Raw genomic sequence first — 26,372 nt, 5'->3', positions numbered from 1 at the left:
GACCTTAATTTCCGTTCTCATATCCTTTGCCCCTTCTCCTAATGCAATGCTCTGAGAAGCATCCAGCTCCCACTTTCCTACAAACCTCCTTCAAGCCTTACTGTGAAGGTTGAATAAAACCAGCTCCACAATGACACATGCTCCAGCCCCCAATAATCTGGACTTGCTCCAGTATGGCAGTATATGTGGGGAATCCCAAAAGCAGCGACCTCAATCCAGGTGGGTTTGGAAGCATCAATTTTGATGGTGCGCTGCTGACCTGGCACTCAGGACACAATTTGCCATGCTACAAACAGTAGCTACAAAATTCAACAAACTATATTCATTTTTCTTCACTATCAAAAAAGAAATTATTTCTCTTAATTTCCAAAGAAAGAAAATGCTTTAAGAACTTCTTATAACCAAAAGATGCTTCAACATATTTCAAAATAATCCTACTTCTTCCACAAAAAACAGCAGATTATTTGACAATTCACAGGACAAATCACCTACACCTACTGTGATGTTGGATGGAATTTACTCCTTGTCAGTGCCCATCCTTCAAAAGCATTTTAATAATTCGAATGATGATATCTTGAAGTTTATCTCAAATGTTATTTTTCTCCCTGATTACTTTCCTAGAAGGTAAATAAATGGGAACCAATCATATAAACACAAATGGAGCAGGCAGGCTAGAAATCTAGACAAATTCAGTTTCTCAACATTGAAGAGCTTGCTCAGAACTTGTCAAGATTAAATTTTAATTTACATCGCTCCAATACAAAATTTTGCAATTTTTTTTTGCCAGTTGCACTTCATAAACAGTTAAGAAATTAATGTAAATCCTCCAAGGGCAATATTATTGCACTATTGCAAATATAATCCACAGTGATCCTACTGACATCTTTGATTACATTGTTCCTTGGACCTCCTTTTGTCATAGGCCTCTGTTGACAAATCTGCAGCTACATGGCAATTCAGGATACTAACATGCTTTGAATTGGTTACATGGCAAAGATCTCTCTGAGATTATGGTAATTTCATCAGGATGATAAAATCAGGACTCTAGTTAAGAACTCATTGCTCAGAAAAATCATTCCTGCAGGCAAAAGACAAATCACAAAAAATAAGGTAAGTTCATTTGTCTGCAAGTCTTCGTCTCTCTGCAAAATCTGACCAAGTCGACTCAAAAGATTTTGAAATGTACACCCAATATTTTTTTTTTTCCTCTTCAAAGATGAAGGCTAAAGTAATTCATTTTCTTCTCATCACTGACACAAAATTAAATTTTATCACTGGCGAGGTCCCAACTTGTGAGAAGCAGTAAGTTTTGTGGCTAGTGAGTGGAAAAGCTGGGAGGATTTGAGTGACTGGAGAATTTCTGAGTGATTCTGTCTTGTCATCGCTTCACTTGGCCTTCCACTATCCTGTTTAACAGTGCTGGCTAGCAAAACTCCAAACCATGGACCAGAGTGACTGTGACAGAAGTATCAGTGCTTTGCTGGCAACTCAGGAGCATCCTCACAATCAACTGCCCACTCAGAGCAGGCCCTTCCTGTTAAAGTGGGATGGTAAGGGCAGCAGGGAGCAGGACCAGTCATGATCAGAAGTGGGAATCCAATTTATAGCTTTTCAGAGCGGCAGCCTGCAGACTGCTTGAGTCCTAAACTGAAGCAGAAGTCAGCGCAGATCACAGTCAGCTCGGTAGCACCACATTAAGATTGTATTTTAACAAGGCAGTAATCGGGTTGATTTTTTTGCTTAAAGCATTAAATCTAAAAGAGCCAATAAATTCATAATATGTGGTGCATATTTTAAACGGTAGAACCATAATATCTAAATTTGAACTGTTTAGAAAGGAAGGAATGAGCAGGGTTAAGAGGCTCCATCCAACCTCCAGTAATTATCAATTACTCCTATCAACAGGTGATACATAAATTAATCATACTGACCACAAAATTAATAATAACCTCTGTATGTAAAGATCTTTCAACTTTTCCAGGTCACAGTCAATTCTATTAAGGAGCCTTTTGCTTAATCCTCATCATTTCTGCGGATCTCAGGACATCCTGAGATTAAAAAATGCTAGCAGGCATGGCTTTTTATCTTTACACTGATGTACACATCTTTTCTTGTTATTTTGTTTCAGCATGGAAGCATGTACAAAAAATATAAACAAAATCAGCTGATGTTATCTGTGTTGAGATTAACCCAGAAACCTGGCTCTAAACATAGCATCCTGTGACCTAACACTGCTTCTCAGAAGAAAATCCTGGATGAACAAAGAGGCTTTACAGATCTCTTTGCAAAAGCAACAGTTTTTGCCAGACGACTGGAAAAACAAAAAGTGAGAGCAAGGATTTCACATGAAGAATACAATATTTCTAGACAATTGCCTTGAGATGATGTGACCAGAGATCTTCCACTGGCTGTGGTTCTTAGTATAAAAGAAAATCACATTTCCAAATCATGACATTGCTATAGCACAGTTATGGGAAGAAATAAATTAGACCATCTGTAGAACAGTAGTATGTTTTCATTTAAGGCTACGTGCAGCCACAGTTTTCCCTCAGATGACCTTATCTTTTTATACTGATTTTTTTCCTCATGAATATTTTGAAAGAGATTATTAAAAAAGAGAAAAGAAACATAGAAGAGTAAATGGAAAAGAAAAAAAAAAAAAAAAGACCTCATAAAAATGTCATATAACTTTATCAAATAAACAAATCAATCATATATACTTGAGCTACTCGGAGGATTCACAACTCGCTACCTTTGCTACCAATTTGGAAAACCATCTACTCATGTCATACATTCTAGCCAAGTTTTCATAGCCCATCCTATCATTACCAGTTTATCTGAACCACTATTTTGAAGTGGCTCTTCTTTTTACAATTGGATGTTACATTATTCATATTTGTGCTTCTACTAGCACTTAAGGTGCTTGATAGCTACTGTTCTAGACAACATAAAAAGGGTAGAAAGAATAGCTTCTACCTGAAGCTCTTGTATTTTAAATACCGTACAAAAGATAACTTATGCCTTTATTATCTGCAATGGGTATAAATCTAGCCCAAAAATAGATAGTTAGCTCTGTAAAAAAAATTAAAAATAAAAATAAATTTGAGAAGCTATTGTTCAGCTTTTTTGAAGATTTCTTTTATTGTCTATTCTTTCTATAAAACAGAGGTACTCGGAGAATTCATCCTCCACTTACTTATTTTCATATTTTTATCTTGCATTTTCCTCAGGAAACTTCACTTACTTCTCCCCATTCTATAGCTTCCACTGAAACAGGCTGGCGATGGTGCTCCCTGATTCTGTTAGAATGGTTAAATTTAATTCTCAGGAAATTGTGCGTTTAAGACCTTCACCAATCAAATAAGTTCTAAAAATGACCAACTCTCAGCATTATTTTTGTTTTGTTAAAGAGGTTGATATCTCTTGTCCCTATTTTTTTTTTTTAAATGAAAGTGAATTTCTTAAATCTACTTCTGCACACATTGAGAAATTGCTTTGAGAGGAAAAAAAAAAGTGCAGAGGATCTGTCTTGACTATCTCCATTACTTTTTAATGATAAAATGATAGCCTGACCTTTTTATTAAACCTTTGAGAAGCTAGTTCAGTAACAACACAATATCCTCCCACCTCAACTTTGCACTGACAGCACTTGTATTTATGATCAGTCTGAATTGATGCTTTCTAAGAAGCAATATAATCTTTACTCTAAAATGGAATTTTATGGGATGTAATACCTACTCTTGTGGATGAGGACTAGGCTGCATAAAATACAATGTTTTCCTCTGACACTTTGTCTGCATCTGTCATTACTACATTTATCTGGGCGCACACAGGATTAACTATTAAATAAATCAAATTCAAAATCATCTTAGGCAAAGCTGAACTGCAAGCAAGGCTGAACACTGCATTTGAGGAGTGTAAGTTTATGATAATTTAAATACTGATTGGTTAAGACGGCCTTAATAAAACATATGTAAGGCAGAAATTTTTCAAAGCTCTTCATTCTGCTAGGAATACAGTAAAGAGAAATATGAGTATCAAAAAAAGAAAAAAAAAAAAAAAAAAAAAAACTTTGTCAAGAAGTGACAGAGTAGACAGAGAGACAGGAAGTAAGTAAAATAAGAAATATATTTATGAAAGATGCACTCCTGTGAATTATACTCAAGTATCTTAAGACACTACTAGCAGTTGTGGGTTTCACTGAATCCCCAGATTCCCTTCACTTGACCCTCTCATGCATACAGAGCAGCATTAACTTACAGTTTAACTCTGATGAATCTTCACCAATTTCAATGCTGTCTCCAAAGCACAATTCATTTTCCATAGGTTCAAGAAGCAGAATAAGAAATATCCTTAAAAACACATGTATTTTTGTATACACTTAAATAATCAGTGGCAACAGCTTGGAGATATTCATACAAAAGTTCCAACAAATATATCAGGGTTTTCTCACTAACCAAACTCCTAACCTCCCTCCATTTAAGGGAGGATGCTGGTGCACAGGAAACTGAGGAAACGTGATACCACTGTTATTTCTTGCTTGGATCTGCTTGCAAGAAGACCTTATTTCTCTCTTTTGTCTAAAACTCGCGCCTAGCAAGTCAACCCATATCATTCCACAGGTGAAGTTACACTCTTACAGTTCAGCAAAGAAAACACTATCACCTCATAGAAAATCTCTATGGTTTTTTGCTTTGTTTTGTTTTGTTTTCTTACCGTATTCATAGAACAAATTTGCATTGGACAATCAATAAGCAATTACCTTTTATCTGCAAAGCATAATGTCTTTATTCATTCATTGTTGAAAAGGAACTGAAGGCACAATCAAATCCCATTCAACTATATGGAAAAATTCTCTTGTTTTTAATATAGATATATCTATCCAACTGCCTCTTAAATGTTTATCACTGACTGCAAACCTGCTATTCTAAAAGGAGAATGAACAACCATGTCAACTCAGTTAATGATAGCTATGAGAATGTTTACATGGGAAAACAGCTTCCCCTGCAACCCCCCCCCCAAAAACCCATAGTCCAAAACTTCTTAAACAATCCATTTTAATGTCACTGAATTAACAGTGTGTAGTTTTGTCGTGCTTTTGCAGAGATGCCAGGCAGTTGCACTATCTTTGATCTATTTCTGTTCAAGTTACATAGAGAAGTGTCTGAAACCATGATAATGTGCAATATTGATCCAGTAATAGTAGTAGATTATATAGCAAGATATATCTTATTTTATTGTCTAAAAATAGAGCTTACACAGACAAGATGTTCTGGAGAGTAGAACAGAGCATGAGATGCTCTCACTGTTCAAAGCTGAATGACTTATTACGGCATTTATGAGCCCCTGGTTCAATTTTTTGTTTACTCATTTGGCATATCACTCAACACAAGATCTAGATGGAAATAAAATAATTAAGTTATTTTATACTGCAACACATTTGGATCTTGTCTGCAAATATAAATAGTTTCATGAACTAAAAATATTTGTCCTGTTTAGGAGCTATTTTTTAAAGCGCATAAGATGCAGCCGTCAAATCTGAAAGTTAATATCGCAGAGAAGGACATACGCTCACCTACCCAGATGAGATTGTGCTAAACTACTCAGATTTCTCTAATGCATTGTGGTCAATGAACAAGAAGATCAACTTCATTGTTCTAACTGCATATTTTATGAACTGTGACAAGTTTGTTATAACTCATTTGCTCCAAACTTTTCTTCTGAGATTGCACAAGCACCAAGAGATAAACTCAGCAATGTCAACAAGCTTGGTGGCATAGTTCAAGCTGTGAAGGTTCAATAAATAGGTCTGTAAACATTGCAAATCAACACAGCTTTTGATGAAATGTCAAGCAAGACAGAGCTTAGCTATATTCAGCTCAGCTTGAACTCATAAACCATTAACTGGCCTCTGTAGTTTCCAGAGAAATGTGTCTTATGAATAAAGCTTGAATGTTGAAATAATAGAAATAACAGCAATACATTTTTTCTTTAGAATAGAAGATTAATAGAAGTCATTCAATAATCAGAAAGTGTATTTGAATCAATTCAGTCAAAACAGATCTACAAAAAAAGACTGTTTGACAATACTACAAAGCCTCATGATAGAGTAACCATGATTTTATACCTCCAAGTTAGGAAAGGATGCTAAAAACAAGAAGAGGAAATAAAATTAATTTTGAAATGCCCTGAAGAAACTAAGACACTTCCATTCTGAACAACAGCAAAAATCTTTGTTTTTCCTGCACAAGATATTAAAATATTGCTTGTTTCAGAGAAAATGCAGATTTTCTTCCTATTTTTAGGAGGCAGGAAAGAATAGAACTTGTTACAATGCATCAAGATACCTTTTTATAAGAGAAGCCAGCATTCTTTTTTTTTTTTTTTCCCCTCAGTGAAGCACTGTACTACATATATACTGTCAAGTATTTTCTCAAGATTTATTTTCAAATGGTCTGAAAAATATGAAGTTACTTCAACTACTTTTCTGAATCAATCCTCCACAGACATGCCTATGCAATTACCCTAGACTGAACGCAAGGTTGTTTTTGCCCGATGGCCCACTTTTCAAGCTATTTCTATATCACCAGTAAAGTAATTCATTTGACCGCATCCAAATTTATTTGCAGTGAACTTCACATTTTTCTGCTGTTTTTTGTAACGAGGAGCTCATTTAGAAAAACAATCAAATCCTTTCTGATCGGGCAGCACCTATTATCTACAACCATGCAAACACTTAGCGCTCTCGTGGGAAGGCTGTCCATCATCATGGAAAAACAATCCATTTAACCTAATCAAAGAGTTACTGTAAGCAAAAGTTTGCCTGCTTTTCCATTCTGCATTCAACACCCTGTTGATATTTTCCAGCCAGCTTTGAAGCAGGTTGGAAAAGTTAGGCAGTCACGGACACCTAATGGAACCAAGCTCACCCTTCCTCACGCCTTCTCCCTCCCAACTGCCCCTCGCTCTGGAGCTCCTTCCTTGAGCTTCCCAAAGCCCTCTGCATGCAGGCATCCAACAAACAACAAACTGACCTAAATGCTGCTATCTTTAGGGTCGCACTGCTGCTGTTCTTCTGAATATCTGTCGTATACCTTTCCAGTTTTTACTCACCCAACAAATCACCAGACATTGCCGATACTGCAGTACCCTGCTACCTTCATGGGGAAGCTCTTTGCTGATTTCCCTGTAGGTACTTCAGTCTAACACATCCTGCTAAGCTCGGAGAACCTGGAGGGAGACTCATTGCCTGGTGCAGGTATTGCAGGCACATAACCTGCCTCCAGCTTTGTGGCCACAAGGGCAGCACGAGCCTTTTAGGAGCCGACGGAGAATCACGTCTGGTTTTGCCGTCTCAAGCCACAGCACGGTACCCTCCCCAGGTGGGCAGCCAGCGCATGCTGCACGCCCTCCCTGGTCGCAAGAATGGTTTCTCCCTCCACAGGCTCAATCTACCTGATTACGCTCCCTCCCCATCAGTAATCTCGCCTCTCCCCCCCCCCCCCCCCCCCCCCCCTCCCCGGACAGCATCAGGCAGGGTTTCTGCCAGGCAGGGCTGCAGAGGGCAGGCAGCCGCCCGTGGGACATGCAGGGGGAACATTTCAGAAAAGCTCGGCTCTGTCTGCCTGCTGCTCAAGCAGCAGCATGCAACTGGGAGATTATTCATCCTGCTTTCACAATGCTATTCAAACAAGCTTAAAGTCCCTAAGAAGAATGCTACCTGCTTCATGAACCAGTAGCTACTCTTTGTATTTTTCCCTAAAGCCAGCTTACATCCTTTTGATATATGATGGTGTATTTCCGTTTGCAGTACATTCTTCCCTAGTTTTACTAAGCAAATAAACTAAAAGGGGTACCATTTCTTCCTTTCTTTTTTTTTTCTTTTTTTTTTTTTTTCCCTTTTCTAAAGAAAGAAGAGAGGAAGGACAAGAAAAACATATATTGCCATAATTGACTTAAACACCATCTGCTGTCTTCCAGCAAACTTTACCAGCATACTTGTTCCAAACCTGAAAGGGTGTTGTTTTTTTTTAACAAGCATAATGGTGGAGAGATACAAACACTTTTCCCTCTATGTTTTTTTGGCTTGAATATTCCAATTAGCCAGATTATTACATTACTAACTGCTATTCTATAAAATTCTTATATCCAACTTTAAAAGCTACATCAAAAAGATTCAAAGTTCCTTTACTAGCTAACAGCATGGTTTTAAAAACATGTGTCAAGAGAAAGCAGTGTGCAAAGCATTGATCGAGGAAAGATTTATGCTAGTATTTGAGCTGGATGCAGAGCCTGTGGTCTGTCAGGCACAGTGCAGCATAAAACCATGACAGCAAAAAGGCAACAGATGTGGAGACAGTAAATACTTAGCACTGCTCCATTCCAGGTTACTGTGGTGCTGTATATAAGTGTGCTGAAGTTCTCTAGGATCTAATAATTTTAAGTTTTTTTGTGTGGTGTAAAACTAGGAATTATTACAGACTTTGGAATCTGTTTATATTAAATAAATAAATAAATAAATACATTAGCATTCATTTGAGTGCATAAGAGCCAGAAAAACAAACAAACAAACAAACAAACAAAAACCCTAATAATAAAAAAAAGTCTTAAGCTGCATGGCAGTGTCTGACAGAAAGTCAGAAAGTTAATATTCTTCCTTCCCTGTTTTCAGGACAGTCTCTCTGTACGGAGATATTTCTGATGAAATTTCTTCAGGCAGAGCCTGAAGGTGGCTTCTCCCAGACTTACCACAGTGAACCACAACTCCTCCCTCCCCTCGTATCCTGCACTGAAACTAGCAGAGCCATTGCTGGAAAGGCCCAGTCTCGTGGACCTGGGTTCTGCTAACAGCTCAGTGGAGTTGAATTGTTAGAAGTCCAAGAAAATAAGGATAAATAGGGTTGGGGTTTTTTTTGACTAATTGGTCTGTTACCATCAAATGAAGAAGAATACAAGTAGTGCTCTGGAAATCCAGGTGCTAAAAAACAACAAAAAACACATGTTCGCATTGATCTCATGTGATGGAGATGTCAGCATGTTGGGAAAGCTTCCTTTTGTGACATCTCTAAAAAAATATGCAGAAGTCTACAAGAATGTTCTCCTAGGAAGGAGGATATCTTCTCCATAACCCACTCCACATTTCATGGTGGAACTGACAAACAATGCTGACAGGCTGCCTCATATGTACTATGCATATTCGTAAATGGGTCTGTTCAAAATACAAACCTCTTTTTCTTCAGCTGCAAGTGAAAATCAAATAAATAAATTCAAATAGGCTCCAGCTTGAAACCTAACCTTGTTCTGCTTTGTTTTTCTCACCAAAACATACTCAGACTGTCTTCATTTACTGCAGTCCAATTAGCTGAAACACTGAAGTTGAAGATCATTTCATGTCTTATTCAGGACCAAGACTTAACACTTAGCATCTTTTAGGAGAGCAGCCCAACCCTGAATTCAGAAGTTACTAAAGAGCAGTTTTCAGTTAAGCTGGTTAGATTAAGCCATTGGAAGTATTCAAGCAATCACAGAGAGAAAAAGAATAGCTAAAAACTTTCTAATTGTATGCACAAGATGAACCTGGGCACTTTATCCACGATAAGCCATTTATAGTACTGGGAATGTCTTGGTGCCTACAGCAGGTCTGAGAGCTTCTCAGGTCAGAATAATGTGTTGACAAACTTCTACAAGGCTCAGAGATGAAATTTCTAACTTCTCAGTAGAACAGCAAACTTTTGGTTGCATGTTTTCCTTCTTTCACCTGTTTTCAAAAGTTCAGCAGAAACTGCATGACTGAACACATACTTGATGGCAAGCTTATTCCAGCACTAGCATAACAAGCTCAGTAAGTAATTGCAAATAGGGAAGTTGTGATCATCCCCATATGATACAGCTATTTACTTCTTGTAACTGTTGTAACATGGAGATCTCTGTAACAACCATACATTGAAGAATTAGGCATTGCAGAAACCCAGGAGCACGCTGTCTATTCCCAAAACCTTCAGAACTTAATGGAATTCAACAAGGATATAAAAAGCAATCAAGAAATGAAAGAGAAAAATCTTAATCACAGAAATTCGTAATTCACAATAAAACAATGGTTAGAGAGTACAGAGGATCTTAGCACAAGTCAGAGCATGTTGCTGAATTTCTTAATTTTAGTTGAGAAGTAGAAATTGCAATTATCACTACAACCTACTAATTCCTACAGAGGTTGTTTTCAATCACTTTGGAGAACAGTAGACTGCAAAGAGCAGTTCCTTCTACCTCTACTCTACTAGAGAAATATAAGGACAGGCCTCATCTAGGAAAGCATTTGTGAAAACACTTGTTTTATCAAAGCTGTTACTTTTCATGAGTTTTTGTTGGTGTTTGTTTGGCACTTATCCAAAGCCTTTCAGCTGTTGGTAAAAGCAAGTCTTAACTGATGTACTGTAACTCAGCTTTGGACTTTTTCTCCATCTGGGACTCCTAGCTTTGGACAGCCATATTTTCTGGATACCAGTTTTTGTTCTCTGGCCTCCTTCCACCTCACAGACTCAAAGGGCTGCCCAAAACACTTAGGGATCATCTCTTCCACCCTGCATATAACTTGCCTTCAGCTCTTCTCACTTTGCCATGATTGCCTACACTACTGAAAGCTCAGTAAGGGATAGACTTGGAGAAAGAGCATGTTATATGGAGGCTCTGAGAAATCAGATGCTGTTACAGAGAACTCAGCCACTGAAGAGCAAAAACCACGTAGGTGGTTTGCTGTCAGAGAGGAGATCTTGTTTATCCTCCCCTCCCTAAGTAATTTGGAACACAGATGAGAAACTTGCATGCTTTTGCAAGAAAATCTGAGTTTATACTGAGAATATATAGTCCATACAAACAGCTGGTGAGAAGAAGTCTTCTGAAAGGAAATCTGTTGCACTCTTCTATAATTGAGACTACTACTGAATTGAGCTACTACTGAAAGGATTTCAGATAAAGATTCACATTTTTTTCAGGTTGAAGTGATTCTTGATAATCCAGGATTAGAAAAAGAACAGCAAGAGCTGAGGTACAAAGAAAAATATGATAATAATTTTTTTAAAAGCAAAGGCTTCCAGAAATGATACGTTGATCCTATCAGAGATAAAATTCTGATTCAATTGAGGTCAAAGGCAAAACTCTACTGGAAATTGATTTTGCTTCACGATCAAAAGTCAACACCTGCACTGCTTTGTGTTGCACTATAGAGGAATAGCTGTTTGCCTGTACTGTGCTCAAGGGGCCTTTGTGAGCACTAAGAGCATGCCTGTGTGCTTTACATAAATGTATACAAATAAAGCTATTCTATGTTTTTAAACATTTTTTGCATACTTTTGTATCCTGTATATGTTGCATATACACACAGATACACATAATTTTAACATATCCCTGTTGTCCATTTGCTTGGAGACTTCTACATGTATATATTTGAACCACAGAATTCTATTTTCAGCAGCCTGCTGTCCAGTTTATATACTTCTGCCTAACTTCTTCCCAGAGTTATCAAGTTAAGCCAGAGTCTGCCAAGGAAATACAATGATTTAAAAACACTATTTTCTTAAAAGTTACAAGCTGTAATAACATTTTGATTTTTTTTTTTTTTCCCCAAAAAGGAAGATAGGAAAGGAAAATAGAAGATCATTACTGCCATAACATATTTGCAGACCCTGAAAACATCTCAAATGACCCAAAAATATAACACTTTACATTAGATGGCTGTAATTTTTCCATTTTCAATTCTTTCATACATTCACAGCTTGGACTACCCGACGATACTCTACGTAAGCCTATCCTGAATGTGTCTATTCAATCAAATGTCTTGTTTGTAGTAGTAAAAGACTGCCTCATTAAGTTAGGAAATCAAAATGTATAAATTTTGCCACACAGTTGTAATAAAACATAAAAAGAAATCACCTATCTGTTGCAGAGGTTTTCATCCACCCGAAGTTGGAGGATGACAAACTTTATGTGTTGGTGAGCTATTACTGTGCTTCCTGCTGTAATGTGCCTGAAAACTGGTCTAGAAATAGATGAGAAATAAGAGTTTGAAGCCAGGGGTGTTTTCATGAGTAATATACCTAAAATTTAAGGTACAACAAAGATCTGTTTGATCCTCATTCCTTCCAACATTATTTCACCATTATAATTATATACATTTTGACTCAGTTCCTCAGGAATGCTCAAGGACTGCTATTACTGTAGCAGTATGATGACTATTTGGTTGAATGGAGATAAAAAGCAGTTTCTGCCCTGGAAGACCATACATATTGAATTTAAACTGCACACATAGCAACTAAAGATATTATCAGATATAGGATAATGTACTCAAGCTTGTCCAATTGTCAGCTGGTATTGTGATAAAGTAAAAGAAATGTTATTAAATCCCTATCTCCACTCAAACCCACTCTCACAAAACAGTCGACTTCCCAGGGTACCAAATTGCCAAAAAGGCCAACCTTATCTGCAGACAACTGTCAGAAAAGCTTGAGATATAAATACTGTCTGCCTGATGTAATTATTTCTGATAAATTTATAAACCACAGTTTTGTTGAGTTTTCTAATCTCAATGTATTGCAAATTGATGTTCGCATGGAGTTAGGATAGTATAATAATTAGTCAAGTTAAGTAGTAAGAACTACTTACAAAATATTCTTGTCTCTGCTTTCTCATGCAAAACACTTCTGCCACCTCATGTTTCTTTGCGCAGTGGCCGAGGTTTGCAGACTTCTTCAGGCAGTCCTTACTGATGGTCCCTTCTTCTGCATCCCATTTTCTTCCTTATCTCTTGACTGTGCTCCATTTACACTTCCCTTTCAGTACTACAAGGAAAGATCTGGGGCAGCTTCTGAGTGAAACCATCACTTCAAACTCCTTGTGCTCCCCAAATCCACAAAACTTTGATGCACTATCCTTTGCACACCATCTCTTAAAAGTACTGTCTTAGCTTTCCTACACTTTCTAATGCCAGCTAAGAGAAGAACCAGGGAATTTCACAGAATCATAGAATAGCCTGGGTTGAAAAGGACCACAATGATCATCTGTCTCAACCCCCCTGCTATGTGCAGGGTCACCAACCACCAGACCAGGCTGCCCAGAGTCACATGCAGCCTGGCTTTGAATGCCTCCAGGGATGGGGCATCCACAACCTCCTTGGGCAACCTGTTCCAGTGCATCACCACCCTCTGTATATTTAGGTGCTCTCCGTGTGTGTTTTTCAGTGGAACAGCCCTAACAAGATGAGTTGAAAACCAGACCTCTAAGAAATATGGACCCATGCTGAGGATCCTTAAAGGCTCAGTCTCACTGTAAGGATTTCCTACACTGCTTGAGAAAGACAAATAAGATGTAAACCAGTGCCCTTCTGCAGTGCGCTTGAAGTAAGGAAAGCACATATATTTCCTGTAAGCTTCAGTCTATAATATAGCTTTTTTTTCCTTTATTTCTTTGGAAATACAGACCCTTAAATCCCTTTCCTGATTTTTGGACTTTTTTTCTCCTTGTCTTCTGTTGTTATTCTTTTGCTTGATATTTCTGACCATTCTGCATTCCCATTGTAGTCCTACTTTAACTAAACTAAAATAAGCTTCTCTATTAGAAAATTGGAGCTAACATTTATATTATGTTTTTAGTAAAACTTTATTTATTAAAAACAAGCAAAAAAAGAAAAAAAAAAAAACAGAAAACAAAACAAAACAAAACAAAAAAACCTACTGCAACAGCAAATCATAGAATACGCTTCAGAATACTGGTGCTACTTTCCCAGTGCTGTTACTCTGATCCCATAACTATATTCTGTGCCAAGAAAGTAAAAGTGTGACCGAAAGTACAAGCATGCAGAAAGTGGTGACCCATTCTGGAGCTCTAATTTGATCCTGAATCCCCTGAGTATCTTTTTCCAGCACTCTCATGTAGGACTGAAGCCCCATACTGCATACCCTGTGAATTCTTATGTGATCACATTTAGAGTGATTTCACCAGTCTGCAGTGAAATTAAACCTTCTTGAATACATCTCACTGATAAGGCTTAATTCAGTTAAACTGACCATTAAGATTAGAGTAAATTGAATTGCTCTATCTCAGACTTGCTGATAATCTCTTGAAAGAACAAATCCGGACTTTCCAGACAATGAGTTATGGTGCTCAGTCAAATTCTCTCCACTGCTCCCCTCCCTTACTTCTCACCACCAAAACTCCATACTCAGAAGAATATGCTATACAATGCTCGCCAAAAATTTGCTGGTTTGTTCCTAATTCATTAAATAGTCAAAAGTTGCAAACAGAAAGCAATTTGCAAATGCTCAGTTTGATAATACATCTAAGACAAGGACTGTAAGATACCCTAAAATAGTAATCAGTTCTGTTACAATTACTCAAAAATTGATGCTGACACTGGGCTGGAATCCAAGCAAACAAACTAATCTACCTTATTCAGAGGGGCTTATCTTTAAGTAAAAAGTAATGATGCAGCAACATATGTAGTTCTTTTCTTAGCCTTCCTGAACTGCAAAAGAATATATTTGTGGGAATATCAAGTAATAATTATATTTAAGAGTTTTAGAAAAAAAATTATTCCTAATTTATTGAATATTAGTAAACTTTAAAAATTAATAAAATGTAAGGAACAATGCAAATAGGAATGAATTCCATGATTTCCATAATCACTGAAACTTTGATCCTGTGCTGTAGAAGCCAGTAGGAGTTTATTTAATAAAATAAATGTGACATTTGTCAATTTTTCTTCTTTATGCAGTCTCCTTTCATAGATGTGTGTTTGGATGCATATGGAGATATATGTTATGGATATATACATTTTCAGATTAACCAATTATGAAATTAATACAAGGCTCAGAATTTGCTGCTAGTCTTTTTTTTTTTTTTTTTTTTTACACAGAGCATTAATATAGTAATGCCATTTCATAAATGGAATTGCAAAGATCAGTATAAAAACTATTTTAAAGAGAAACATCTGAAGTGACATGGGATTCCACCTGCATTCATATGATGGAGGCATCAATCACATAAAGACAGAATCACAGAATCACAGAATGGTCCAGATTGTAAGGGACCTCAAGGTCTCCAACCCCCCCAACAAGTTAGAATTTGCACACAAAAAATGCAAATGCCAAATAAATGTTTTGGGTCTTTGTGTTCTCTCCAGATCTTCAAATCCTGATTTGATAGATTTCTGAAAGAAAAGCTGCCAGTCAAGCTTAAAATTACAGATTTGGTACAAAAGCTACAAAGTGTGTTACAAAGAGGTCATTCTACTAGATTTTATCCCTGAGGAATCAGTATCATTAGAGAATTCACTTGACTCTGGGTCACATGTTTACCTCTCTGCAAAGAATTAATGGAATAGCAATAAGTTAATTCTTAAAGGACCTATGACTGACCAAAGTCCATTTACATTTAAGGTTAAATTTGATTGAAGCTAACAGAATTGAATTACTTTGAGACGTTTTCAGGTCTGGGTTAGGAACCAGTGTTTTGGGGTAGATGAACAAGCATAAGCAAATTTAAGAAAAGTCAGCTATCGAAACATCATAAGCTCAAAACTTCATTATGAGAAATTCTTTTTCAGGTAATATTTCCTATGATATCACCTTTGTTAAGTATAGCTGGCCCTTGGATGCATCTTTACAAATCCTGTACCAAACAAGGTAATGACTCACTAAATGTGACTGCTAGAAGGACTCTCCCACATATACAGTGCAATTAAGACAGAATAATAAAACAACTAACAGAAGGGGCTTGCAGCTTTACAATCCCTTTGAGCTCCCATACCACTAATAGCCCATTTTGTTTTAACATTCATGTATCTCAACAGAAAGCTTTGTGAAGAATTCTACTCCAGTCAGGGGGTGCCAATGGAAAAATTAATATACAAGATTGCCTGGGATCTAATAAAATCTAAATGTGCCACTGCTACTGAATAGGCAGAAGGTAAAGCATTAAGAAGAACACATAAAACAGCAGGACATGTATCGTCCTTGGTTTACTATCTAAGCATATGTTTTCTTCTTTTCCAAAACCAGTTTGTGGAGCAGTATTACACCAGTATACCAATTACCATCGTCAAATGGCCCACTACATGCATGGTGAGTAGATAAGTAATCCTACTGATCTGAAAGTTGAATGTGTACAAACAAGACATGCCTCCAGTTATATCTTTAAGTATGAGTTCTTCATTTCTTTAAACATGAAGAAAGTAAGCAGAGCTATCTAGTGACAACTCGATAAACTGTTAATCATACCAACATTTCAGAACCTTTTTTTTTCCCCTTTTCATTGATCTAAAATAACACGTAAAAGCAAAGAGCTAAGAAGCAAAAATCTAAAGGCAATCTTACATTTTTTTCATTTAAAACAAGGTGAGACTCTAGCTGTAAATGGACACATAAATCTTCACTACAAAGTAGGTCAAAAGGTGTGAAGTAAGTTTCCAGTTACTGGAAATACTGACATATTACTCCAAACAACTGCTCAGTGTTGGGCTTATGCTTGAGAACTATACTAAGAATTAATAAAATGCAGTTGTCACTCTCCTCAGCCACTGTTTTTAAGTTCTTTTTGGTAGCAACTTGATCACTTTTCTTTAGTTTGGACAGGACACGGACCTTGCAGGCCCAACTATGCAGCCAAGGACTGAGCACAGGCAAGGGCGTCAGAGAGGCTAAAGAACACACAGACCTGGGCTATGCCAGACCCTACAGCCAGATCCAAATGCCCCCCACTTGCTCTGTTTTCTACTCTGCACAAAGAGCACAGAGCACAGTGCTGCTCTCAGGGAAATGCTCTGATGCATTGGCAATGGGAACTGAGCATCAATGTACCCACTGCTTGCCTTGTTATTTAACCTAGCACAGCTTCTAAGTGTACCAGCAGACTTACAAGTTGCTTAACTGCACAACTCCTCCCAGTAAAGAAACACGCATTTTTTTTCCTCTGCACTCCCCATTTCAGCATATCTTCACCTTCCAGCTTGTATACAAACTGCAGGTTATAACTCTCCACAAAGCCAAGGCTTGGCTGTGTCCTTGTACTCTGTACACAGTACTCTGCACTCACATCAAATGGCAAATGGCTAGATAGAAACAAACTACCTCGAAGATCTCTGAGAATATTAAATGATGCCCTTTTAAATGGATCAATGCCTAGTGCACTGTAACTACCATAAACCCCACCCACTTCTGGAGCAGACTCATCGAACCAAATACATCAGGCATTAAAGAACATTAGTATCTAAAAGCTAGTCTCTTCCCAAGAACTACTAAGTATTGACCAGGCAAAAATGCAAAAAAAAAAAAAAAAAAAAAAAAAAAAGAGAGAGAGAGAGAAAAAAAAAAGAAGACACTGACAGCTCACTTTCATCTTCAAAGTAGGGCATATACTAAGCAAGTTCCTAAGAACCTTTGGCAGGCAGTCAGCATTAGCTGACTTCCTACACTTGCCTTAAAGAAAAGGTGATGGATAACCTGCTGTTCATCTTCAGAAAGCCTAACTACTTGCTGCTAAAGAGAACTGATAATAAGCAGTTTATTTACACAATTTAGAATCATAAGGATTGAAAAGGCCACTAAGACCATCCAGTCCAACCACCAACCCATCATACACTACCCTCTGACCATGACCCTCAGCGCCATATCCACTCATTCTTGAACACATCCAGGGATGATGACTCCAGGGCTTCCCTGAGCAGCCCATTCCATTTTATTCTCTTACTATTTTTATTTTATTTTATTTTATTTTATTTTATTTTATTTTATTTTATTTTTAATTTATTCTTTGTTATTCCTTTATTCTCATTGGAATTAAATTTTCCTGACTGATTTTTGCAAAATAACTATATACAGAAATAACAAAGTGAAAAGGTTCACTTAGTTTGACTGGAGCCTACTTTCTCCTTGCCAGCAGAGATAAGAACACTTTGAAACATGGAAGTTTTCCTGTCCTGCAAGCCTTATTGAAACAGTTGCAGCTTTGCAAAATTTTGTGTTTTAACAACAGGGGAAAATAGAGTATGATTTTCTTTCCCAACCAGATTCTTTTATTTGTTTTCTCTACAAAGTCACTTAGCCTTGGGCTAATGTTGCCAAAGAGTCTTTTTTTGTTGTTGTTGTTGTTGTTGTTAGAACAAACCATAATAACAGGCAATAGTAGCAGCAAAAATGTCAGCAAAGCCCTGTATTACTGTCTTTAAATAAATATTTACAACATAGTTGAAAATTTGTGAAATATGTTGATTGTTTAATCTTTATTTTCCTAAATGTTATTTTGTATTTCATTATATTTGCTTTCCTATCCAAGTGATAGGATTCATACCTAGGAGAGACTTATTGAGAACTTTGACGGCAAATATTCTAAGAATAACCTTATTGGCAAGAAAATGCTTATTGGCTCTGTAGGAGAGATAGAAGACAAAGAGAAATACATGACTACACACCAGATTTCCCCTTTGAGACACAACTAACTACAAAATCTAAAAGAACATACTCTAGCTACTGAGGGGGGAAGGGGAAAGAGAACAGCCTTAACGTTTGGCTTCTCTGTCTGTTCTGTACATCACAGGAATCAAAGGGAATGTGAGATTAAAGATAAGCCTTAGTTTTAACCATTTTATTACTGCCTATAGAAAGTGACATATATGTAGAAGAAGCCTGAATTTACATTATCCAGAATCTTATATTTCAGATGCTGGTATGGCACTATCTAGAGTCATTTCTCCACTTCATTTTCATTGTTGAATTTGTTTTGTTATATAGCCTTGGTTTTAGGCTTTCAAATATAAAGGCAAATGGAAAATGGAACAAAATGAATCATGAGTTTGTGAAAAGAAGATTGCACTAGATTAACCTGGTATCCTCCTCTGAGAAGATAACTGAACTTCTAGGCAAAGAAACAAAATGGATTTAGTCTCTCTGAATGTCAGTATTTGACAATGCCTCAAGTACCTAAGCTCTGGCTGACTGGAATTCACCAGTGCAAGACAGATTAAAAAAAAAAAAAAAGGCATGTTTAATGGAAGGCAAGTTTGAGAAAATAGAAATTCATAAAAGAATTGCAAGGCTAGTAAAAACAAGGTGAAACGTCAATTAGTGTGATGAAAGAGAATCGCTTCCTGATAGTTACTTGAGTAGTTTCTTAAAAAGTGATTCTGAGACAGAAGGCATTAAGAACCTTTGCACAAACATCTTATGCCAAAGACATCAAACGGCGACAGAAAAAAAGAGAATAACTGTCAGGAAAGGGAGAGATTAAAATCTCAAACGAAAAGAGTTGGACAGTATTTAGGACAACGTTAGAAGAAACAGACTGAAGTTCAGTAGCAGAAAATAAAGAATCAATGGATATGGAATTTCTGCAGTATTCTGTCGAATCAAAAATTATTTGAGTGTCTTAAGTACAAAATCAGACTTACCAGTGGAAGGTGGTTATTAAAAAAAAAAAAAAAAAAAGGAAATCCAGTGATTGATTAAATCAGATGTTCCTTTTTCATGTTAGATAAAGGAATATTAATATAATTAACAGCTGTTCTAGATTCCAATGAATCAGCAATGTCAGATTTGAACAACAACTCCTTGTTCACCTCCTTAAACATCACTACTGATTTATCACTGGACTCTTACTTTCCCATTATCAACCTCTTACATTATGAACTAAGAATTACCAATCCAGTAAAACTGGTACGCACGTCTTTATATGCACATGTATTTACAGGAACATGCACAGATTTGACAAGAACGCTGGGAGAGCCCTTGAGGATTTGTCATGCACTTTGGCCACAATTACGTCATGCAATGCTAAGGCACGGGGCAAAGTGGCTGGAGTGCCGTATGGAAGAAATGGGCCTGGGAACATTAGTTGACAGTTGCCTGAACATGAGTTTGCAGTGTGCCCAGGTGGCCAACAAGGCCAATAGCATCCTGGCTTGTATCAGAAATAGTGTGACTAGCAGGAGCAGGAAGATGGTCATCTCCCTGTACTCAGCTCTGGTGAGGCCACATCACAAGCGCTGCATTCAGTTTTGGGCCCCTCAATACAAAAAAGATATGGAGGGCCTGGTGCATGTCCAGAGAAGGGTAACAAGCTGGCAGGGGGTCTGGAGCACAAGTCTTATGAGCAGTGGCTGAGGGAACTGGGATTGTTTAGTTTGGAAGAGGCACAGAGAAGACCTTATTGCCCTATACAACTATCTGAAAGAAGGTAGTGGTGAGGTGGGGGTCAGCCTCTTCTCCTTTGTAAGTAGCAACAGGATGAGAGAGAATGGCCTCAAGTTGCACTAAGGAGGTACAGGTTAGATATTTGAAAAAATTATTCTCTGAAAGAGTGGTCATGCGCTAGAATGGGCTGCCCAGGAAGCAGGAAGGTGGAGTCCAAGGAGGTGTTCAAGAAGCGTTTAGACACAGTACAAAGGGAGATGGTTTAGTGGTAAAATACTGATAGCAGGTGGACAATTAGACTTGATCATCTTGGAGGTCTTTTCCAACCATGGTGATATTATAATTCTATGGTTCTACGAAAATTACCTACCTCTTTCTTAATATATTAATGCCTAGTCTTAATTTCTTTGAAATAGACAATTACTGACATGCCAGATACAAAAATAAAGAAGTTCCATTTTCACTTTCAAGCTTTTTGTGGATGATTGTGCTGAACAGAACCACATTCAGAATTTTAATGATTTTATCAAAATGAAAAAAATGTTTGAGGATGTCTTTTATGCCTCAAGTAATTTCCTTCAGTTTTCCCCTGCTTTAATTTCTCCTGGCAGGAAGCTATAGTGACCACAAGAAACTCAGCCTTGCATGCATACAGCACAGTCAACTCTTATGAAATATTAGATTTCAGCTATTTTTTATTTTATACACCAAAATACTCCGTATTTTAATATTATATTCCCTTACAGGTACGATCAGCTTCTCTCTCCTGTTCAAGACATCTAATTAAAATCTAGAATTCTTTTGCCACTACTGCAGATCATCACATAGCTTTATTGTTACCCTACCAGACTTTATGAACTTATTGTACTGATCCAGTTTACTTCGAGACTCTAAAACAGCCACATTTCTTTTGTTCTCCTTTCAGAACTGAAGTACTAGAATAATCTAAGTATGTGTTCTGTCTTTACAGATACTCATGACCTACCCACAGTATGTCCAGGAGAGTAAAAGTTACTTAAAACTGGTGTCCAACACCTTAACTGAGGGTTGAGCCCTTAGTTAAGGACAGTCATGTCTTGGATGGTTAGTAGCAGAGGAATTTCTTGCCCTAAAGAGCTGATTTGGGCTTACTCTAGCATTTGTGCTTGTTTTCTTTCTTTAAATTTAATTAGCCCACACACTTTTGGTGGATTCATATTTGTAGATTAGTAGTGACACAAGTGACTAAAACTTAAATCTGTTTTTTTTTAGCACAGCTGTTGTACTTATATGTCATTATACTTCCTGCCCAAAAGTCTCAAACTCAGTTTTCAGAGTGTTTTCAGAGATGCAGCATACATCTTCATTGTCATTTACTTTTCATAAGAGAAACATGAATTTTCTTCTGAGAAAATTCCTTCACCAATTCACATTCTCAGTTTCAAAATCCATTAATGCTTGTCATCAGCTTGTCAGCTGCTTAAAACCAAGCTTCTTTACAGCAATCAGTCAATGTCTTGAAATCAATTATGAGTAACCTAAAAATATTTCAAATTAAATGTGTCACTGTTACTTAGTCCGATTAATTCAATTGATTTTATAAGAGATTAAAAAGTAGGTAGAAAGTTTGAATCAATTTTATTTAACTGTCCTTTACTAAATAAGTAACTTTTTTAAAGTTCCAGGAATTTAAAAGTGAACTGTTTTTTTTTTTTCTCATGCCAATTATATCATTTTTATATACAACCTTCACCCACAAGGAAAAACACACACAAATGAGACAGAAAAAAGAAGAAAAAAAAAAAGCCTATTATACTCAGACGGAGACATGAAGAGAGCAAGCAGATCACTAAAAATGTTGCTTAGAATATTTTTTTCACTTTGATCCTCCTCTTTAGAAGTTATCTGGGACAGCCGCATCGTGCTGCAAATGCATTTAACAAACCACCAAACCAATGCTTTTACAAACAGTATTTATATCCTCTTTCAACAACCAGGCTGCTTTCTGGCATCTGATGAAGTTTACTCAGGACTTTGAGCTGGTTTCATGTTTAAATTAATCTACAGATTTCCTGCTCATCATGATGCCCCCACACCACTGAAGTCACTCTTCCTTGAGTGTGTATTTTTTAAATAGTGATTTCTTTGAAAATTAAACATTAGGAAGTGCGGAACACAGAAGAAATGAAAGTTTCTAAAAAGCTGGCAATGTAAAGAATTAAATGAGTAATAAATAGTGAAGTTCCTTTACTGTTAGGTCCCCATTCCAACCGTAGAATCTAATACTTCATAATGATTTCACTTTGTTGTCTCCACTACCTTTTCTATTTGGTGGCAACATTTCCAATTTGAAGAACAGAAAACTGAGTCCAACTGTGATTCAGAACTGACTTCTGTGATTCAGAAAACAAAATCTGTAAATGAAGTTAAACATGAGATTAAATCTAGGTATCAGCTACAGAAATTCCCATAAATACCTAAACTTTTGCTTTCCTCCAACTGTGGCACATGTATGCTCTCCATACAGAAGCAGATGGTGCCTGACCTAGCGTTGATCCAAGACAGGGAAACTTTGATTTGCCTTAAACATCCTGCGTCGTGGTTCAGTTCTCAGCCATTGCCAAAGGTCACGTTGCAGCTTATGGCAACCTGAAATAATACTTTGTAATTTTTCAGTACCCCAGAATGAAACATTTCCCCATGTAACAAATACCATAAAACTGGGTTTATTTCAAAACATACCATATGCTTTTGCCCTTTTGTCTTCCTTACATTTACTGTCTCCAGTGATTTATTTTCTGTGTATTCACTTACACAATTAATTCCATTCAGTGTCTGTCCATTTTCCATTTCCATTTCACCCAGAAGAAACACACAAATCATGCTTGCTAGTGCCTGTTGAATTAGGAATTTGGGTTCCGGACACTGAGAAAAATAATAATACTCCCTGAAAATTTCCAATTATTTGGTAGAATTTATGCTGAGAATTTTAGGAGTTAGGTTTTCAGCAAGAAAATCTAAAAAGAACTTGGAAGCACTGACAGATGAGACCAGAAAAAAGAATAAACTTTCTTGCCTGAGGTTGAGTCGTCTTCTGTACAAAGGCATAGGTGAGTTCTAAATCTGGTCTGCTATCTACTGCATTCCCAGTTGGGATGTATGTGAAAGTATCAGAAATATTTCTAACGTTTTAGTGTCGATCTCCAGTTTCCAGAAACACTTGATTTCTTCTAGTTATTTTGTGCAGTATTGCTATGCTAATATGCTACTAATACATTGCATCAGTTCTTGCAGTACACTTTATAAGGATTTCTAATACTTATTTTCTTTTTCTTTGTTTTTTACAATCAGATAACATTCATAGTGAAGGTCATGAAGCTTGCCTTTACAGCAACATAAAGGACATACAGCAGTATGTCCTTTTACCAGCCCAGCCTACTTGCTTAATTACTCTGTATTTCTATTTTAATTTGATTGTTAGACTTCTTAGCAAATAGCTGGGACCAAATCCTCTAAATTGTTTGTTTGTTACAGTCCTTTGCCTCCAAGGCTTTATTTTTAAGATTCTGAACCTAACTGAATGTAGTGAATTGTGCTGCATATATTGGTTCCATCAGAAGAATTATTTATGTTCAACAGCTGCGTTGTAATGTTTAGATACATTATGTAAAGGAAAAAAAAAAGGAAAAAAAAAAAAAAAAGGAAGAAAAAAAAAAAGGAAAAAAAAAAAGGAAAAAAAAAAAAAAGCCTTAATTATCTACCTCTTTGTGAGCCTAAATACAAACTACTTATTTCATAATGAATACAGTATTCTCCAGGGAGTATCACACGTCCTTGAGTCCTTTGGATTTTGCATTTGAAGCAGAGGTGAAATAAGCATAAAATCACACACAGATACACATCTGTGGATGTTTTTTCATTGTCTCTGAACTTAGGGGTCACATGCACGTTGTTTTTTTCCAGCAAAAAAGAGTTAAGTTACCTACAAGACACAGGTTTGCAACACACAGACCTTAGATGATAGGACTGGTACACTTACTTCCTGGCCTTTTAAACCTCCAATTTTGATCCACATCTATGAGAAAAAATCTAAGCAAAGTCACCTTTTCTTATTGTAATTTGTACTCAACCCTGTTTATCAGCCTCTAACCTCTGTCGTTTTTGTTTCGGTTTTTTTTTTTTTTTCCAGTTGAGAAAACAAGGCCTAGTTGGAAACAAATCAAGTAATCAAGTACTTTCAAATACGGGGTGATTCAAGGACTGGGACCAATGTCAGCGAACACAGACCAGTATCCATCTCTGACATAGTCACCCAAAGCTCCACTTTCAGCCGGCAGAGAGGAATTGGCACAGTTGGCTCAGGACTGATCTCACTCCGTAACTTTACATCCAAACGAGGCATCTGGGCTCCCTTTGTAAACAAGTCTTCACAATCTCAGACTAGAGCTGGCATCTATTATCAAATGAATCATTTCTTTGAAGGGCGTATTTCTCCCCACTGACTAAATGGGAACCTGAGGTGATTACCTGAGAGCTACTGCTTTACATTATAGATTTCTACAGTAAGATAAGTACCAACATAAGTCATGTCATTTACTGGATAGTGACAGGGATTATTAATTTGCGAGCAGAGTCTGCTCAGATAACCTCTCCCTGCCATCTAAATGCTTCCAATGATTCACAGCCAAAAGGAATTGTGTATTAGATTGGAAGTTAAGAAAAATTTCTTCTCAGAAAGAGTGGTGAGGTATTGGAACAGGCTGTCCAGGGAAATGGTGGAGTCACCATCCCTGGAGCTGTTCAAGAACTATGTGAATGCGGCACTGAGGGACAAGGTCAGAGGGCATGGAGGGATCGATTAGGGGTTGGACTGGATGATCTTAATGATCTTTTTCATCCTTAATGATTCTATGATTCTAAGAATTATCGTGCCCCAGAAACTGTGTACTAACCACGCTTGTATTTTTCACATGAGTCACTTCCGAAGTCTATCTGTAATTTCACTTCCAAAACATTCCATGGCAATAAATCCCACATCTCCATTATGTAAGATATGATGGGGAAAAAAAAAAAAAAAAAAAGAAAAAAGAAAAAAAGAAAGCTCAGCAAACTCTGTTCTCAACCTGTTGTTCAATTGAGTCCTGTAATTCTTTTGTGCTGGGGAGATGCAGTCCCTGCAAATCCTGGAATGCTAGACACAGGAAAGACTTCTCCCAGCATCCTGTGTGTGCTCACACATTGTTGCTTTCCGTTCCCAGAGGTAGGCACACTTCACTAGGGCTCTGTGCAGAATGGTAATAAGATTTAATCTGGGAATTATCCATTAAATGCTGCTCTAAAGTATAAATTAGGTTCTCTTGTTAAACTGCTAATTTGTGTTATTGAGTCACTGTCCTAAAGGCAGCAACACCTGAAAGCTAATAAAATTGACAGATATGTGAAAGATAGAAATAAATAGGATGAAAGTCTGCCCAAATTGGAAAGAGTTTCCACTGATACATTTTAAAAATTACCTCCATTACTCACACTCCATTAAGTGTTCATTCCAACCACGTCCCACAGTTCAGCCATCAGGGTGAACATACTCTCTATGTGTGTGCATATACCCACTTCATACAGATGGCCAAGGACTGCTTCTCAGTACAGAGTTCATTTGTTCTGGCTTTCCTTTTTTTTTTTTTTTTTTTTTTTTTTTGCAATTAGATGAAATTTGGCCTCTTTACACTGTTTGGATGGACAGAAGGTCTGTAGCCTAACACAACACCAAGCAAATGCCTCCATGGAAACTTCCTCCTAACTTATGTTGCTGCAAGTCCTTCATTAAAGACCGAAAATAACCCATGAAACTGTTCTGCTTCAATAAACACGGCTTTCTCCAGTGGCAAACTCTTCTGCCAGAAAATGTTAAACCAGTTTTACAATATAATGCAATTCACCCTGTATGTGTGGGATTCATTACAACAGGGATTAAAATCAAAGCTTAGTGTCATGTGAAGCATGCAGTAGGGGATTTGAGACCGAGTTCAGTTGCTGGACACTAGGCCTGCTGAATTGTACTCACTGCTGAGTTACAATAACACATATAGCTTTGGAATAAAGGAGTTTGAGGGTGAAGAGAGATCCTTCAGAGAGACTTAATAATACAGAGATCTTATCACACACTAAAAGAAACCCTAAGCATTGATCTGGTGGGAAATTTATAATAGAAGCAGTGAAATGGCA

The 26,372-nt window shown here is 37.1% G+C and overlaps 1 protein-coding gene across 16 annotated transcripts in view; it reads right to left on the bottom strand.

Moving 5' to 3' along the window:
- Positions 1-26,372, bottom strand: part of DMD (dystrophin) — a 1,043,969-nt gene that overhangs the window by 917,378 nt on the left and 100,219 nt on the right. Inside the window, exon 1 of one of the 16 annotated variants that reach the window (XM_048931400.1) lies at positions 7,114-7,362. The exons of the other annotated variants lie outside the window; for them this stretch is intronic. Within the exon in view, the coding sequence (XP_048787357.1) occupies positions 7,114-7,132 (19 nt within the window). The 5' untranslated portion in view covers positions 7,133-7,362. Of the gene's footprint in view, positions 1-7,113; positions 7,363-26,372 lie in introns of those variants that run through there. 16 annotated transcript variants of the gene reach the window in all.

This window comes from Lagopus muta, chromosome 1 (genome assembly GCF_023343835.1).
Source record: "Lagopus muta isolate bLagMut1 chromosome 1, bLagMut1 primary, whole genome shotgun sequence".
Taxonomy (NCBI): Eukaryota; Metazoa; Chordata; class Aves; order Galliformes; family Phasianidae; genus Lagopus; species Lagopus muta.
The sequence above is the reverse complement of the archived record's forward strand: the minus strand, read 5'-3'. Positions and strand labels throughout refer to the sequence as shown.